The sequence below is a fragment of the Chaetura pelagica genome, unplaced genomic scaffold, assembly GCF_000747805.2.
Source record: "Chaetura pelagica isolate M959 unplaced genomic scaffold, ChaPel_1.0 scaffold120, whole genome shotgun sequence".
NCBI lineage: Eukaryota > Metazoa > Chordata > Aves > Apodiformes > Apodidae > Chaetura > Chaetura pelagica.
Genome location: NW_009951952.1, coordinates 2,111,538 through 2,131,104, shown reverse-complemented (window position 1 = coordinate 2,131,104; position 19,567 = coordinate 2,111,538). Strand labels below are relative to the sequence as shown.

The window sequence follows — 19,567 nt, the reverse complement described above, 5'->3', positions numbered from 1 at the left end:
CCAGTGTGAACCTCTTGCAAATCTCAAGATATTTGAGACAGTTCTTGAGGCCTGAGATCCTAGAAGCATGTGCTAAAGTTAGAATTTTGACCCTCATTTAGGAAAGGATTCTAACAATCAGAGAAAAGCGTGAGGATATAAATGAGGTGTGAAGGCTTAGAAAATAGAGAACAATTAAAAATAACTCTACCTTTTTCTAAAAGGCACAGTTTTAAGCCAGTTTAGGGATTTCAAGGGACACATGATTTTAAGTGCTCAAATTCAGGTAGCCATAAAATTCAACACTGCAGCAGCACAATATTAATTGTAGCATAGCACATACACTTTTTCAGGACTTCTCCTGAGTTCTCAGCTTTTACCAGTTTTTTGTTGCATTGTTTTTTAGACTTTGGAAGCGTGATGGGTTTGATGCTCTGAAAGTGAACACAGAACATTTAAATGCTTCAGACTTGGGTTTAATCTTCTCTGAGGCATTGGGATGCTGCAATTTATTGAATTTTTTTTTTTTTTTCATTTAGAAGAGGTTTGAAATTATTATTATTTGGGTTGTCTGCTTTGCCTAGTAATTAATCCTAATACTATTTTTAAATTGTTGTTGTTACTGTTTAGCCTTTCCCTGGTGACAGTTATTTCTCATAAGGTTGTTTAATGTATTTCTCCTCAGCTGGAATTTGAGCCAGTCCATATGCAGTGGACAATATGTTGTAGTGGAAATGTTACTTTGTTCCATTCTTCTCGTGTGTTTTGGTGCTAGTCAATATGAATCATGAGAGCTCAGGCCAGTTCATCTTTCTTAAAAAAGTCAGTGAGATAATTCTGAAAGGAATTTCTGTTCTCACTGATGAACACATGGAATTTTTTGCCTTTCTTTTTCACTGAAAGGAAGTGTATTATCCCTGGCACATCTTCCTTAGTGTCCCTGCTTCTGAGGCACAGCCTTTTCCCAGTTTCACCATATTTCTTTCTAGGATTTCTTTGAAAGAACATGTGAATGGTGGGTTAATCATGTGCACAACACAGCTGCTCCTCAGGTGGGCTGGATTAACTGTAATTGTGCAGCCAATTTGCACATGCACAGTGAGTCCAATGTATTCTCAAAGCATTAGATAATCTACACACATGCTGTAAGTTTGGCCTGCATTATCTGTAGTGAGCATTTGTCCAGTACATTTGTATATCCAACAGCAACTGCTCCAGCTGGGCTGCTGCATGGCTGGGGTTCTTGGGTAGGTATTCTCAGTTTTCAAATTCTGGCAGAGAATCTTCCCAGGAGGAAGATCTAAGAAAATATTTCACAAGCAGGTGGAAAAAAAACCACTTCTTAAACTTTGAAGCTGTTTCCTGGGCTTGCTATGTTATGGAGTAGTATGATGTAACAAACTTAATGTTTTGACATGCTGTGCTTTGTTCTGTCTTTACATTTTCTGCAGTGTACATAAAAATGGCAAAAAAGATGGACTGTTCAAAGAAAATCTTTTGTTACGTGGATGTACCATTAGAAATACTGAAGAGGTTGCAGGAATAGTAATCTATGCAGGTAAAAGCTGTTTTGCTGTCTGATGAGGCATACCACCTTTTTATAGTTTCCTTAAAACAGTAACAAAAATCTAAATAACATCATTTGCTGTAATTGCTTCTGCAGGGCATGAGACCAAAGCTTTGTTAAATAATAACGGCCCCCGTTACAAACGCAGTAAGCTTGAAAGGCAGATGAATGCTGATGTCCTTTGGTGTGTCCTCATACTTCTAATCATGTGTCTGTTCTCTGCCATTGGTAAGTGCTCTTTCAAAGTAGAAACTTAAGTGTCAGGCTCTCTTAGGATTCATGCACTTAGCTTTATGAAAAACATACGTATCTGCCAAAACGTCGGATCCACGAAGCTGCCTCCATGCTTTCTAATTTTGGTTGGTTTTCTTCTTTGAAATCAAGATGTCTTGATACATAAGCTGATCTTCTTAGAATCAATCAAATATATGCTGTTAGTACCAGAGATCTGAAAGCTTAAATGCTACTAGCCTTGACAGCATTCAAAAAAGTCAAGTCCAAAATAGGTTTATATGTAGTCCCCTCAAAGTTACAGGTGGTGGAGTGTAGCATGCCATTCATTAGTCAACAAAGTAATTTATGAATAGAGAATAAGCATGATTAGAACAGTGCTAATCCCCAGGACTATTTATTAAATCAACCTTGACACACTGACCCTAAGGCTGCAGCTTTAACATAGAAGAAAGAAACAAACATCTCAATATGCACGAATCCAAGTAGAAGACTCTCAAGACATCATGGAGTGTTTAAGGAAATGATGAGGTTCAGGTTAATGCTCTTCAGGTTGTTTTTCTTTTCACTTCTAAGAAGGAGTTGTGTGTTACCTTTGGCACCCAAAATGATTCTTTATGTATGGCATATATTTTCTACATCCTTAATGTTGATGTGTTCTGTCATGTGTGTGTGTGAGTCACACCACATGAACACCAGCACGTTTCCTAGCCACCGTGCTGTAGTTTAATAACAATCTTATGCCATTTATTACATCTCTCTGTGCCTTTTTCCAGGTATTGTTAAATGCTGCTTAAAAGATTTGTTTTTCTACCTGTGAATCACAGCATATTTATTTCTACTGTGTTCAGGACCCTCTTTTTGTAGTGCCTCAGTGCTGCAGAGCACAGTCCTCAGGGCTGAAGTGCCACATGAGGCTTAATTGCAGGCAGACCCTGCTGTCCCCTCTGCCACTGCATCCGAGGTGCTGCCCTCAGAGCAGCAGCAGGGATGTGCTCTGCAGTGGCTTCAGTGGAACACTTGACATGCATAAATATGAAGGGGAGGAGGTGGCACACAGTAGGTGACACATACCCTTCCCTTCTGCCACTTCTGCTCCAAGGATGGACACCACCAGCAGAGGGCCAGAGCCGACTGTGAGAGGTGGCAACAGCCAAAAGCAGCTGGAGAGAAATTTGTTGGAGCCCTTGGAAACCAGAGGTGCCTGGTGCTCCAACACATGCAAAGCTGTGTTCTCTAAGAGCCAGGCAGTTTTTGTGCCTTCAGTTGAAAAAGAAAAAGTGGAGGCATAACACCTAACTCATTATTTTGAAAATCCGAGTCAGGAAATTTATAAAACAAGTCTTAATGTAAATGGTTCTCAATGTGGGGCTTGCAAGTTTTTTTATGAGGAATAAAAATGTAGACATGCCTTGGTTTCACTGGGATAGAATCATAGGCCAGCCATGGAAGGCACACCATTAGTATCCCAGAGTCCACTGGGAACATAAGTCACAATCACAGAATGGTTTGGTTTAGAAGGGATCTTAAAGATCATCTAGTGCTAACCCCCCTGCATGGGCAGGGACACCTCCCACTAGACCAGCTTCCTCCAAGCCCCATCCGACCTGGCCTTGAACATTTCTGGGGAGGGGACATCCTGGGCAGCCTGTTCTAGTGTCTCACCACCCTCACAGGAAAGAATTTCTTCCTTGCACCTAATCTAAATCTACCCTCTTGAAGTTTGAAAACTTAGCCCTTGTCCTAGCACTACATGCCCTACTAAAAAGTCCCTCCCCAGTAAGGCTGAGAATTTCTTCTGTTCTTAGTTCCTCAGCATCCATGCCCTTGACTCTGCTGATACTGTTATTTCATTAGTTCTGTAGACATGGTGGGTAAGATTCACAGTAAGACTGAAGTCTCTTCTGACATTATCCAGCTGAAACATGTGTAGTGATAGCTGACTAGTGATACACCTAGTGAAATCATTTGAGTTCTTTTGTTTTAACACATCAGCTATTGCTGAAATGAATCAGTTTGTTATATAGTCTGGTTTTCTCTGCGGATCACAGAAAGAGCCTGAACTACCAGTTTAGACTGGCCAGCCCATTTGGATACAGTTATGTGAAACAACTCTTGCATGGTGTCCTCAAGGCCAGACAAACCCCTTTCTCAAACTCCAGATCCCAAGGCAAAAAACACTCCTGGTTTTGTGGCCCTTTTCAAAAGTTATGCAAGGTAGTTGAAAACAAACATCACTTTCCCACGTAACTCAAGTCTAAGAACAAATTCGTGTTGTAAGCATTTTTTTCTTGGAGGTAATTTGCATTTTTCTCTCTTTCAACTCTTCTGCAGGTCATGGGCTATGGGTATGGCAATATGATGAGAAGAAGAAACCAATTTTTGATGTCCCGGGGCCTGATGGCAAAAATTTGTCTCCTGTTTTAGCTTCAGTATATTTATTTCTCACAGTGATCATCGTTTTCCAGGTAATCAAGTTGTACCTGCTGCCACATCTGCTCATAGTTTGCTGTAATAAAGCTATAAATGTGCAGTATGTGTAGTACCCCTTCTACCACTAAGGCATGTAAGAAGATAATCAAGCACTAAAACATACATTTAGTCACACTGACATTAAATTTTAACTACAGGGATTGTGATATTATATAATCAGACAGCTAAATTGAATAATAGAAGTCATCTACCCAGTAGTAAAAAAGATGATAAATGAACTGATGCACACAGTAAGTGGTCATATCTCCCTTGGCATGGGAGAAGAAAATCATCTGAGAACCTTCCCCAAGTTATTTTATTTTAAACTAGGTAGGAAGAGGTAAGATGCAGTGGGCCCTACTTTGGGAAAATGAGCTTCATGCTTCATATCCACCCTCTGTGGAACAACACCTCATAGACTGTGCATGCCACTTTGGGTGCAGTGTCCTGGTATGAACGTAGGTTGTGTCCTTTTTTAGCTGCTTTTCAAAGTTATGGCTCTTAAAATCTCCTTATCTCAGATAGATAGCAAACTCTGGTAAACACATCTTGAATGGTGAAGGTGATAATAAGTTAGGAGAAGTAATTGAGACTCATGTCACTGGGACATGGGAAGACATGCCAAGTGGAACACTAGAGGAGGTAACTTTACTAGAGGCACCAACTCCTTTTTAAAAGGGAATGAGAAAGGATGAGTTAAATGACGTTTTGCCTAAAGGTATTGGGTTATAATACTTGTTGAAAAATTCACCACAGAGTTATTTAAACACCAGCATTTAATTGTAGGTTTTGTTAAAATAACCATATTTGCCAATTATATACGTGCTATATGTCGCTTATACCTAACTCAATCAGCTAAATAGTGTGTGCAGTCAGGAATTTCTGTCCTAAATTACAGCTGTATGGAAAAACTCAAGGAAAAATTATTTCATGGATTTTTGACAATTCTCAACAGCCAAAATTATTTTTCCTGTGAAGAGGTTTACACTTTTTTTAATTTTTATTCTTTCAAAGTGATTGAAATCAGTCTACTATTTATGCAGAATATATTTATCCCATTCTTTCACATATACAGGATTTTCAGTGTGTTGTCTGCTTGGGATTATTTGTTTCTTGGTTCTTTTAGTTACCCACTTTTTACTTCTGTCCAAGTTTTGGTAATCACCCTTCTAGATATAACAATGCACTTCAGCTCTGTAATTCAGCTTAGGTTTTCCTCATCTGACACAGTGAATAAACTCTTTTCAAGGATGCTAGTAACTTTACAACACATGCTTAAAATACATAGCCTCTTTACTTTCTAGTCCAGTACCAAATTAACTAGATTTGACTAATTCAGTGTATCATTTCTTCTGGTTTCTCCTAATTTTCTTTCTTGTTTGTGTATTCTAGGTTTTGATTCCGATTTCTTTGTATGTATCCATCGAAATAGTTAAAATCTGCCAAGTCTACTTTATTCATCAAGACAGAGATTTATATGATGAGGAGACAGACTCTCAGCTGCAATGCCGAGCTTTAAATATCACAGAAGACTTAGGTCAGGTGCAGTTTATCTTTTCAGACAAGACTGGGACACTTACTGAAAACAAGATGGTTTTCCGAAGATGCACTGTTTCTGGAATAGAGTATTCCCATGATGACAACGGTGAGGCTCATGGTTTTGTTTTCTGTCTAACAGTTTTACTTAGGGCAATCTGATCTAAAAAGTTCCTGTAATCTTAAATCAAAAAGAAAAACAAAAGAAATGGTGTGGATCCAGTCAGCAAACTCCATAATATCTGTTTCCAGATGAGTGTCATTTGATGTCTGTGTTCTGCTGGCAATGGCAATTGTAGCAAAATGTTCTATCACATCTACAATATGTTGGCAAGACAGTTAAAGCTTCTGGTTTTCACTCATGTGAAGCACTTGAGCACGTGGCTAACTTAAGCAAATTGCATAGTGCCACTGGTATCACCATTGGGTTCTGTGTTTGAAGTATACCATGTAAACGACAAATTTTAAGCCTACAGGCAGTGTCTGATTGAATACCTGGAATAAGATGATCCTTTTGTGCTGAGAAGTAGATGTAAACAAAGCTACTGATTTTCTTATTAACAAGAGCCATAATCTGATCTAATAACATGTTTGTTAGCTTTGTCAGATTCTTTTCAGTGCTCCTTTGTGACAGGTGTCTGCATTGAGGTATCTTCACTGCTCTGTGAACGCTGCAGTTGAAAGAATGCCCCTCAGTATTGAGTTCTTGAAACATTAAAAGTCACTCTCTGTCACAAGGGAATGCGAGGGTTGTCATCCCTGTGTCATCTCATCACCCTTTTAAAATGAAGTGGTATCCAGTTTTGTGACTTGTTTGTAATTCATGCTATTTTCCTCTGACATTTTCTTGTTATCATTTTTAACAAAACAGATCTTAACTCTTCAAATCACACTGTCTGCATGCAGGAAACTATTGATAACTGCAGTACTGCATTCTTACTTGCAAAAAATAACTTTCTTCATCTGCAGAACATATAAAGATCAATGATTAGAAAGTTTTTTCAAAGACCGTGACAGAAGTTCAGCTTACAAATAAGATACAAAATAAAAGAAATAATCAAAATAGACTGGAGAATCTAAAACATGCTTTAGAGAGTTCCTAAGGTTCTGAATTGGAAAAAGGTATTTTGAAGTTTTGGGTTATGCAAGGATTGTTCTTTTTTCTCCTGCTATAAAGTAGTACTGGGACTTTAAATTGAAGGCACTCTGTTTCAGTGTTGTTATCCCAGTGTTACAGAAAGAAGAGCTGAAACAGGGAACTGTGACTTCCTACCTCTGTACTGCAAGTAAGAAAGAGAAGCATTAAGAGTACGTTAATGGACTCCCAGTCCTGCTTGGAACGCTCTGATTATTCATAGGCTCATAGAATCATAGAATGGTTTGAGTTGGAAGGAACCTTAAATATCATCCAGATCCAACCCCCTGCATGGGCAGGGACACCTCCCACTAGATCAGACTGCTCAGAGCCACATCCACGCTACCCTTGAACACTTCCAGGGATGGGGCTTCCACAGCTTCTCTGGGCAACCTGTGCCAGTGTCACACCACCCTCATACTAAAGAATTTCTTCCTAATGTCTAACTTAAATCTACCTTCTTCCAGTTTTGATCTATTCCCCCTTGTCCTATTGCTACATGCTCTTGCAAAAAGCCCCTCCCCAGCTTTCCTGTAGGCCCCCTTCAGGCACTGGAAGATTCATTATTTTTTACTTCTTCCTTGCCGTTGTCCATTTTCTTGTCTATGCAAATTTCAGATTGTGCTCTGTTGCTTGCTGGAATGATGGTGCTACCAACTAAAACAATTCAGAAAGGGTATTTTTATGAGCTTGGTATCAGCAGCTAATATGTAAGCTGAATTCAGGCTCCTGAGTTTGAGTATTGAGTGTCAGATCTATTTTCTTCTAAAGTGATGTAGTTGTCTAGTGTATCTAAAGTCATATAGAAATCTAAGTTTGTGCATGCTTTCCTCTTATGATTTCAGATTACAATATAAACGTTACTGAAAGCAGAGTGAATTTCACTAAAAACAGAATGTCAGCTACATAAAATAAACTGAGTATTATTTTGGTCATTCTTTTCTCATATGTGACTCCAGTCACTATACAATTTCTGATAAATACAAATTTAAAATTCACACAGAAATCCCTCACACTATTTTATTCTTTTTTTTTTTTCCTCTTCTACTGAAAATAGGTCTTTCTCTGTCATTCTGTATATAATTGGTGATTATTTCTATATATTTTCTTCCCTATAATCAGGATTAATAACACAACACTATTAATCATTGAAGTCTTTTGTTAGCTCTGTTCTCCAGTCTGATTTTCTAACTATCTCATATATTTTCTGCTGCTAAAACCTTCTCATTTAGACCTGGTAAAATGTCTCACAGCTCTTACTCTTTTTAGGAAGTGCATCAACAACATTTCATTGCTGTGTGCTTACTTGCATTTGAATTTTTGACCATGTTTCTATGTCTTATACCAGAGTATCTGAATTCCCCTCTGAAGTTTTGGGGCGTGTGTTGTAACTGATGCCACCCAGCTCTGCACCTCAAGCTTTGCTAAAGTTTTCATGAATCAGAAAATTCTAAACCCCTTCACTTGTCAGGTCATCTGAGGCTTCCACATACACCAGGAAAGCGAGTAAAACACAGCACCCTTTTCTTACCTCTTTACAAGCTGATCTCTGTCTTCCTTCACTTATCTGAGCAATTTTTCAGGCTGAGTGGTTTGTTACTTGGAATCAAACTCTGAGTGGCACTTTAGATTAAGAAATGAATTTAAAATTGTTGCACACAGGTGAAGATTCAAAGGCTTAAGGCAACAGGTCATTTTCTACTACAAAAGCCAATAGCTCAGGGTGGAAAAAACCCTCTTCTGAGCTCTTTGGACTAAGTTTGTTACCCTACTGTAGCTGGGTAGCAGTGCCTGTTATTCCAGTTGCTTGACTCTTCTTGTGATCAGATTATGTTTTCAGTTCTAGATAGTTTTACAAAACTGTTTTGTTCAGGTTTTCCATGCCAGATGTTTGCCTCAGGCATGAATTCTGGGGGACAGATTTCAGTCAGAACATGTCCATTCAGCCATATTGAAGAACAAGGTTAAGGTGTAACACACTTTTTTTTCCCCCATGCTAAGAAGTTCTGGCATTTTTCCCTCTGAAGTCACCTACAGGCCTTATATCCAGGGCTACAGCCACACACAGGGGAAAAGTTAGGCCTGAAGTGGCAGATTGAGACCTAAAATTTCCTCAGTTTGGACCGTCAACTTTCTGTTGAAGTGTTTTTTTCTGCATGATCTAGGACTGCCACATATCTGTTAATTACTCAGTGAACAGATTGTGCATTGCCTTCACAAATTTTCTCTATGCTGCATTATAAGCTTTTTCTTCCCTAAAATGTGTTCAGTTATGAGCAGTTATCCAATTCATTTCTGTTCTGCAGTGATTGTTATTTGTCGTTGCCATATCCAAGTTCCTTCCACTAGTGCATTAAACAATTCATGTGAATTTCCTCACATCTAGTTTGTTCTTCCTCCATCTTCTTCTCCCTGTGAATGTGGTGCACAATTTGTTTGGGCCCAGGCTGCTTAAAAGGCATATGGAATGCTATGTTAGCTTTGGTATATTTGAGGCAGTGTGTCTTTTCTTGAGCAGAGTGTGTCTTTATTTTCTTCAGAAATGTCTTGCACAAAGCCATGTCAATGCCCCAGGTGAAAGGTGAACTTTATGATTACTAAGGACAGTTCTGTTTTGCATCACATGTAGACCTTGTGCAGGGTTGAAGCAGTTAAAGGCTCCCAAAATAAAAACTGAAACCCCGAATGAGATTTAATACTTTTTGGGGGTTGTTTAGGGAGCAAAGGGTATTTTGCATTAATTTGCTGAGTAAAACATTTTCCCCCAGGGTTTTGTATTAGCTCTAAGTTTCTTGCAAGGCTGATAGCACCACGCCCAGGAGTATTGCATTGTTTTTAGTCTAGACAAGAGGTGACAAATACATCAATGAGAGGCCAATAAGTTCCATCGGTGTGGGGTGGAAACTCTTGGCCAACTGGAGGTAGCACAAAGTATTACTCATGGGTACTGCTCTGAAGGAGCTTAGCACTGAAGAGGTATCCAGGAACACTTGTGGAGGCTTTGAGAAGAAGGTGTGAGTTCCACGATGCAAGCTCTGTCAAATATTCAGCATTGTTGAGGTCACCTATAATATTTAGGTGATGAATTGTGCACTTACAGGGCTCAAACTATGGGAATTTGCCAGTTTGGGCTGCATGGAGACTGTTTAGGCCTTCCCCAGAAAGATCAAGACCTTTAGCAGGCCTGGGTGCTTCAGTCACTGTGTAGCTTGTTTGTACTTTCTCTTTCCATTTGTTATTGCTTTTTGAAATATTTTTGTTGGTAACAGAGGTGATGGTCAGTGCCAGCAGATGTAGAACTCAGTCCATGGGCAGTGCCTCATTTTAAATCCTATAGAGATTTATAGAGAATGGCTCGTGTTTTGAGACAGGTAATACATTTTTTCTGGAAAATCTCCAGAGAAGCAGGAATAAAGATAGTGAAATTTTCCTTCCATTAATTGAATTGCTGCTTTTCTCAACGTTGTTTGTGTCTTTGCTCTTAATCAAAACCACCCTAAGCAACAAAAGATCGAGGCCATCCATTTTCACTGCTGAAACTGAAAAAGCATCCCACCACAATGTCTTTCAGGTTATAATGTTCACAGGAAAAAGTTCTGAATCAGGAGAGGGCTGAGTGGGTGGACAGAACAGTGTGTTCTCAAAAGCACACGATGCGCATTGTGAACCTCAGCCATAATGTGATGATTGAACTGGGTTTCATTATTTCTTCAAACCATTGCATAACACCTAAGACTGCACTTGAGATGTTCAAAGGTGCTCAGGCCTGCTTTTTGGTTATCCAGCTTGCCTTGCTATAAAACTGAAATAACACCACTTGTTCCCAAAGAATTCCATTTGACTTGGTTACATGAGATTCTCATCTTCTACCTACTTGCCCTTTTTCTCTTGTTTCTCAGAGGTAGGAACAATTAAATGAATGTGCTACAATGAAAACCTGTGTAGAGAGCCAGAAGGCAGCTAATATTACATAGACTGAAAGGACAGTGCTATTGGTACATTTCCAATAAATAAGCTGAGGAAACAGCTTTTGCTGTGTTGAATAAACAAAATATAGAAAACAGACAAAAATATAATGTAAGAAAGCAGAAAGAACAATGAAGAATACAGATATATATGGGATGCAAACATAACTTGCATGAAATGCCTTCTCTGCTTAACCATAGAGTTTTTATACAGAATAAAATTATAATCAGTTCAGTCTTCGGAGTCATGCATTTCAAGATGTATTTTTGGAGTAGGAGCTTAAATTAGGTATGGTTATTAAAGAAAATGTATGTCCTTTTTTAAAAAAACTACTTGGAAGGGAGCTGAACCAACTGGGTAGGACATTTTGCAAAACTGTAGAAGACTAATTATAGCAGTGCTTTCCCTGTCAAGGAATATTTCCTGTTATGAGAAGAAGTGCAGCATTCTGTCAATCTGCCATTCAAATGCCCAGCATCCACAATGAGGAAGTTTATGGCAAATCCAAGCTTTTCTTATTCTTTTCCTGAGAGAGGTTGCACATCCACATGTTACACCAGCTCTTTCTGAGACTGGGTTTGCTGCCAAGAGCCCTAGTGAAATTGAGGCACAAAACTGTGTTTCTTATGATTTATTTAAGTCTTAAACACTGGTAAAAGTGCAGAAAACCTTACTGGTGTGTCATCTTGAGTGATGGTATTTCAGTCTGGGGTGTGCAGCATGCAGCTGGGAGCCTGCAGGAGATATCTGAGGCAGAGCTTGTACTGCCAGACTGGGAACTACCCTCCACGGGCCTTATCCCAGGATTTGCACTCCATCATACTTCCCCAGTGCAGAAAAGGACCTTCAGCAAAGGGAAATCCTTCAGTGTGACACTCGATTCTGCTACTTGAGGCATCCTGTTAAAATTACACACTACGATATCCACGTGATTCCTTCCCTCCTTGTGTGCCTGCATTTCCTACAGAAATGAGCTGGGATGCTGGCAGTGAACAGTGAGCAGCCTGACTTATATCTTGACCAAGAGCCTGGACCAGTGCCTGTAGCATGCTGCAGATCACTTTGGACCCTCAGTGTACCCTCCTGATAGAAGCAAAGCTATGATCAGTTGAGTTCAATTCACAGTATAGGAACCTGTGCTTCCACTGGAAAAGTGCATAGAGGCTTCCTGAATAGAAGACAGTGGGAATCAGTGGGCAAGAGTGATGGGACAGGTTAGAACTCTGCTGCCTCAAAGCACATGCAGCAAGTAGCAGGTAGCAGCCTGTGCAGGTGAAGTGAGCTTTATTTCCTTGCAGCTCCTTACCACCTAACAGAAGGGCTGAGGAGACCAGTGACTTCCCTAAGCTTTTGAACTGTCATATAAACCAAAGGATGCTGAAAGGAGAGGGCAAGAGTGCTGTGCCCTTTTTTTTGCAGCTTAGTAGCTCAATGAGTGGCTGCCCTCACAGCACTGAACGTGCTGTTGCTTCATCTCTTTCCCACTACATAACACAGAGGAGCATGAATCACACCATATAATCCTAATGAAGGAAACTCCTCAGTCATCCACAGTTACCCTGCATCAGCCTCATGGCCTGGGCTGCAGGGCTGTATTCCAGCTGTAGAGCAGAAGTGATCTGCAGTGTGCCCTGCAATCTCTTCTGCATGTCTCCAAGTGCACCATGGCCCTTTGTACCAACATGGCCTGAATTTTCTTCCCACAGAGTGCAGCACAGGGTATTATGTACCTGGGCATATGCAGTTAGAGAAACAACACAGCCAGGACTGGGAAGCTCTCCCAGCTCCTACGTTTCAGACAAAGCCTATGTATGTTCCAAATGGAGTTGAAATAACCTCTGATGTACTACATTGTACTGATAGAGCTATCACCATGTAGTGTGTCTGGTCTTATTTCAACTCCTCCAACTACCTTCTGACAGCTAAAACATGTTTGAAAATTGCAGCAGATGGCAAGGATGGGTTTTTCTTTGATCATGTGTTTGAACTATGTTAAAAAAATGATCCCGTGCCAAAGCACTATATGTAATGCAAGATTTTTCTCAGGAAGTATTTTGGAAGAAAAGTCTTCATGGGTTTCTTGGGATTTTTTTGTTGCTGCTGAATGCCTGAATAATTAACTAGTGATTTATCATTCAACATTACGAAAGTCTAATTTGTTACATCAGAGAACTGAAACAAAGCCAAACCACAAGCATGTAACTGTGTATCTGGATGGTGTGGTTAGTTTTGCAAGTATGAAGAAAAGCCTTTCAATGAAGCCTAATGAAGGAATAAATAAATACCTGTTAAAGTGGCATGTGCCTGCCTAATGAAGAACCCAGACTATTAAATGCCCATGGACTTTAGGGGTGGAAAAATACATTATGCATCAGTTAAAGCAACATGGAACATGTCAGTCAAGGGGCTGTATGCCATGGTTGTTTCCTTTTCAACTTCTGTTTATCAAACTGTCAGAGTGGGTTTCTAACATTAATTGTTGTAGCTGCGTTATTGACTGGGGAAGTGTTAATCTGAAAGGTATCTTTTGGAAAACCTCTTTCTTTCTAGGTACAGTAGGTATTGCTTTCTGCAGCAAATGGTGACTGCAGCAGGTGAGGGTTCCCTGTTTCTTACAGTGTGTGCTGCATTGTCCTGGCTACCATGCTGTTCAGAGAGGAAGGGATGGACTCCAGGGCTGTTTTAGCACTGGGCTACAAGTCAAGAATCTGGGTTCATGTCTCCACTGTCCACCAGATGGCCCTGACCTTGGGCGAGGCTTTTACTCTGTCTGTACCTCATCACTGCATATAAAACAAGGGCAGTAGTGTCTTGTAGGTGTGTTGATCTGAGGACATTTCAGACATCAGTTAACAGGTATTGGGTAGACGTGAAATTTTTGCTGGAAAATAAGTTTTGTGAAATGTCCATGTTCTGTTGGAAAGCACATGCAAGTTTTCTGTTTATTTCCTTCCCAGGCTGCAAGCGAAGAGCAAATTATTTGCTTGATTTCATCAGGCTGAGCTGTGGAATAGTCTTCAGAACTGCAGTGTGTTACTGCAGAGTCTTACTGCCTTTCAGAGAGAGTAGGGTGATGAGGGAGACAGTGTGTTGCTTTACATTTCTAATGATGTTATCTGCATCCTCCATTAGATACTACCATTCAATTAAGTCTAGACTGTATTATCCCCTGATAGTGGAGTCATTAATTTTTACTGGAAAGGCACAGTATGATGTTAAAACCAGATCACTTGAACAAAGTCACTGTGTTTCTTTCCCAGACTGCAAGTGAAGACCTCTCTTTGTCAGTCATGTTCAGCATACACAACATTTCTCCCTCTGTGTTTTTACTGATAGCCAAACGCTTAGCGATGTACCAGGAACCTGATTCTGAGGAAGAAGAGGCAGCCCCAAAAGGAGGAACTCTCTCCCAGCGTGGTAGTATCTGCAGCCATCAGAGCATCAAAGTCATCCACAGAAGCCAGAGCACCAAAACCCACCGGCGCACGGGTAGCAGAGCTGAAGCAAAAAGAGCAAGCATACTCTCAAAGCACACTGCCTTCAGTAGCCCCATGGTAAGTCATGAGAACTTAATGCACAGTGTCTTGCATCTTGTAATAGAACAATGTCCTGGAAAGGGAAAGGTGAAGAAATCTGTAGCACATTGTGTACCTCTGACAGACTTCATCTTGCCATTTTTGCATCTGTAATCACAGCTGTTTGTACAAAAACAATCAAGTGTTGGCATAGATCTTATCTAAATACCCATCTCTGTGGGAACAAGCTAAACCTTTGTTTTAGTTATACCTTGATTTTGAAAAGAAAATGTATACCTTGCTTTTATCTACATAAGCTGAGAGTAGCATAATGTTTGCAGACAAGGATTCTAACTGCTCTGCATATGCCTCGTCATTTGTCTTTCATCAGAGGATTTTAAAACTAACAAGTACTGGGCTGGATCCTGGGTATTCCAATTATTAGACAGGGCTGACATACACCATAGCATCATTTTTTGTGTAGTCCAGGGTTATCAGTGGATTGCACGTGTTGCATTTTTTTTTAAACCCCAAAACTCCATTTGAAAACATTGGTGAATTAATATCCTTACAACTTTGCTTTTTTTTTTTTTTTTTCTTATTTCATACTATTGTAATTCTGGGGAATTTTTAGATGAACTGAATGCTAATAAAAGCAGAGAAGCCAAGTCTTGTCTAGGGATTTTGCATGTTGACACAAATTCACCCTTAAAACAAACTGCAATTCCAAGTACAGTGCAACTCCGAGCTGCAGTTTTTACACATAGGGTTCTGTGGTGGCTCAGATTCATCAGCTCCTGAGCATCAGCAGATAAAATTCTACTGAAAGAAGAACTTTAGATTGGTGTATCTTCTAATCTTTTATATCCTTCCATCCATCCTCTCAAAAAATACCGGGGTTTGCTCTGACAAGAAACAGATTAAATAAGTGGGAAGTGCTGATGAAATAGAGTGGAATGTGCTCTGTGTTTCGGTGTAAAAAGCCACATGAATTGCTTTCAAATGTGTGGATAGTTGTTGTTAGCTAACAAACAATCCCATATGGCTTAATTTTATTGTACTGATAGAAGACCAAGCTTTGAATGTCATTGTGGTCTAATTTTTTCCCCTCTTTCAGACTCTGAATTGTGCCATCCTTTAGTAATAGGTAATAAATATTTCGAGTTAGGTAGGGGAGAGGGAGCAGTATCAGTATGTAACTCTTATCCACTACTCCCAAAGTAGATGAATATTGCCACTGTAGTTATCTGTGGTGAAAAAGTTGATTAACACAGTTTCTCACATACTAATTCCTATTGGTAGGCTCATTTTTAACTGTTTATTGTCTAGAATGGGTGTCTTACACTCCTCTCCACCTGCACTCTGTGGTGTGAGGGTACCATAAAACTCTTTATAGTGACGCTGCTTTGAATGCTTATATTGCTTGTTGCTGCTTTGGAAATGTGTATGATCACAGATATAATCACTGCTGTTTCTTACTAGGAGAAGGACATCACACCTGACCCAAGGTTGTTAGAAAAGGTGAATGAATGTGCAAAGCACCTGGAGGTCATGAGGAGCCACGAACAGCCTTTATGCCATCTGAGTCCAGAACTGTGTGACATTTTTGACTTCTTCATTGCTTTGACTATATGTAATACAGTTGTAGTGACTGCACCAAATCAGCCCCGACAGAAGGTGGGTTAAAGAATCAGCAAAACAGAGCTTAAGACTCTCTTGCATTGATACTAATTTATCTTGTAAATTGGGGAAATTAAAACGTCCTGTTCTTTTGGGGAACAACTAGAACTAGTTAGGAAACAATTCTTAGATCCATTATGTGATGAAGCAGGTTACTTTAAGCATTAGTTAAGAGGAGTATGTCAGCTATTTCACTTACCTTCAAGGTAAAATAAGCTTTCATCAGCAATTTCAAGATACTTTTGAAACTTTCTCAATTTCTTGTAACTTAGTCATTTAATAAATGTAAATATGTGTGGAACTGTGTGTGGACACCAACTAATAAATGTGGAAGACTCTGCAGAAAAGAATATTATCTGACTGTGAATACTTTGTATGGATGGATTAAATTAAGAAAAGGCCAAGACATTTTTTTTAAATTTTAAAAAGAGGAAGTACTGAAAAAAACATGACTTAAAATATTCAATTGATGTAAAAGATGCATCTTAAGCTTATTAGGAGAAATAATGATCGTTACTGCTCAAATCCACCTAAACCATTGTCATTGATGAATGAGAATTTCAAAAATGCAATCCCAAAATGATCTGTAAGAGAAAAATAGAATGGAATGTAGTATTGAGTGTAGCCAGCAGCTGGAATTTCCATTCTGGAGAAAATTCTGAGAGTTGTTTCTGTTCCAGATTGGAATAAAAAGTAAACTAGTCTGCAAAATGACATGGGTTTTTGCCAGGGAAACATTTGGAGAATGCTCAGTTCTGCTGTTTCAGGACTGCTAGACTGTTAGACAATTATTTTATATTTATTAATATGAATATGCTATTCCTTTTAATAACATTCTGTCTGTAAAAGATATTTCAGTAAATGGCAATAGGTGATAAAACTGATGCAAAATGCTTTGGTGATGAAAGAGAAGACAGGAAATTATTTATTTCAACATATTCCTATTGAGAATGTTGTCAACTTTGGCACAGTCTCATAAAACTTTCCTGATACCACCACTTCTCAACAGAAAACTCTTTCATTAACTTGTTTTTCTTTTTTACTACCTCGACTGACTATGCACAAAGAATGCCAATGATTTCTATTCATCCAAAATGTTGATGCATTAGCCATATCTAAGGAGGCAAAAGAAGAAAAAAATGGTTTTAATACAAACATACCTGCTTTCAAACAGAGGCACAGTTCTGAAGTTCTAGTAAGTTTTTTTGCTGTCAAGTCAGGTTTTGTCCTTTTACTTTCCTTTCTCCTGGTACAAATGGCATTACTTTTACTTGGAGCTGCTTTGACTGAAGATTGGTGTCAGAATTCTTGTACAGCTTTTCTTCTCTTTTCGTTCATTCGTTTTTTGGTGTGTTTTTTTTTTCACTCCTCAAGGTTAGAGATCGATTTGAACTAAAATCTCCAGTAAAAACCATAGAAGACTTCATCCGAAGGTTCACGCCGAGCCGCTTGACCTCTGGATCGAACAGCAGCAGTTCCTCTAGTCTAGCCACAAGCAAATCCATGCAGAGGTTTGGCTTCAGTGTGCTTTCATCTACGTCCACAGACAGCACTTTCTTAAAACTGGAAGAGAAGCTGGCATACTCTGCACAGATGAACAACAACAGCTACAGCTCCCAGCAAGGCCGGGCAACTGGGAGGAGCGGGCCTGAGGAAGGAGAACTCCGTTATGAAGCAGAGAGTCCAGATGAAGCTGCTCTAGTCTATGCAGCAAGGGCATATAACTGTTCTCTGGTTGGAAGGCTGTCTGACCAGGTATCAGTGGAGCTACCTCACCTGGGAACCTTAAGCTTTGAAGTATTACATACGTTGGGCTTCGATTCTGTCAGGAAGAGGATGTCAGTGGTGGTCAGACATCCTCTCACAGATGAAATCAATGTTTACACTAAAGGAGCAGATTCAGTTATTATGGATCTTCTTCTGCCCTGCTCTTCAGGTACACCTCTTTCTTACCTTTGTGGGAGGGAGGTGGTTCTGGTTAACTGCTGAAAAACTCATCATCCTGCCTTCTCTAGGAAACAGACCTGCCTACTTTTGTTGTCAATAATGGCAGCCACATCTCCTCTTTTATAGTACTTTGATATGACAGCAAATTTTCTGTAACAAGTTACTGGTTCCTTACCTTACAAGGGTGGTTTACATTAATTTTTGCACAAAATCTTCTGCTAGCAAACTTTATTCTGAAGGAATTTCTTTAAGCTCTGCCAAAGCAATTTATATTTCTTCAGAAAAACCTGCCTGGCAGTGCATGGCTAGTTGAGTATTTTATATGAACCCCAGCACTTCCTATTGCAGCTCCCCTCTCCTTTTCATTGTGAAGCTTTACTTCCTTTTGCTGCATTACGTTTGCTTAAATCAAAGAGTTTATGCTATTTTAACTGTGACACTAAAAGGCACTGTGAACCAATTAACCACTCAAACAGAAAGGTTGTGGCAAAGAAGAAGAGAGATGCTGTTCAGATGAGAAGTCTTGGTTTCAAATATGTAGTTGACTAGCAGGGATAGCTGGGTAGCTGTGAACATGGAGTACTTTCCTAAAGCATGGAGTATTTCTCTTCCACCCAGATGTCACATGAAACAAAGACAACTTTAAATAGCTGTTAATTGTCATTGGTTGGATTCACTAAGAACCCTGTGAGCTTTTTAGAGGAGACACATGGGTTTTGGTTTACATGACTCAGTTTGCATCTAATTTACTGTATTTTCAACACTGAATTTCATCCAGTATTCAAAGTTACCCCAGTATGAATGGACAGAGCCTGAAAGTGCTAGAGGTACTTCCTATGTGCATTGACTTTGTGGTTACTTTGACATTAGTTGGAGTAAACAATTGTGAAAGGCTTATACTGTGTAATTTTGGTTTAATGAAATACAGAAAAACGTTGGCATTAATTTTCTGTTTATAGCCATATAAATCAAAGCTGAGCCAAAAAAATTAAGAACAACTTGTCCTTGACTAACGACAAAGTACTCATGAATAATTTTTTAGTAAAGATCTGATATCACAGAAAGTACATAGAGCATCTGTAGAAACTATTTCCCTCCAAAGTACTAACAGAGAATTAGTAGTGCTGAGAATTTCTAATAACATACCTAGAAAATAATGTTTGGAAATGAGTTCTCAGAATGAGAACTGAGCATTAAAACAAAATATTATTTTATGCCAAGTCTCAAATATTTTGTCACCATGTGTTCACAGTACACTTGATGGATCAAGAAATTTTCAGGCAAACCTAGGACCCACCTGGTTAAAACCAACAAGGCCAGTTAGGAACCAAGCAGTGACATTGCCCAAGTTCCTGAAGATCAGTGCTGGCAGTGAGCAGGTTCTGTAGCAAATTGCAGCATCTTTACAGGCAAATTGGATGTGACTTTGTGTCACAGTTTGACTCAGGTCCAACAACAATGCTCTTGATCCCTTCCCCCCTCCACCCAGGTAGGGAAGGAGAGAGAGAAAAAGAGAGAGAGACTTGGCTGGATTGAAAT

General features: G+C 39.5%; 1 protein-coding gene across 1 annotated transcript in view; it reads left to right on the top strand.

The window, feature by feature from the left end:
- The window catches only part of ATP10A (ATPase, class V, type 10A), a 120,997-nt gene that overhangs the window by 75,593 nt on the left and 25,837 nt on the right, over window positions 1-19,567 (top strand). The window contains exons 4-10 of the mRNA XM_009998756.1: window positions 1,431-1,537; window positions 1,643-1,774; window positions 4,112-4,245; window positions 5,642-5,894; window positions 14,223-14,440; window positions 15,884-16,078; window positions 17,456-18,017. Coding sequence (XP_009997058.1) covers window positions 1,431-1,537; window positions 1,643-1,774; window positions 4,112-4,245; window positions 5,642-5,894; window positions 14,223-14,440; window positions 15,884-16,078; window positions 17,456-18,017 — 1,601 coding nt within the window. The remainder of the gene's footprint in view (window positions 1-1,430; window positions 1,538-1,642; window positions 1,775-4,111; window positions 4,246-5,641; window positions 5,895-14,222; window positions 14,441-15,883; window positions 16,079-17,455; window positions 18,018-19,567) is intronic.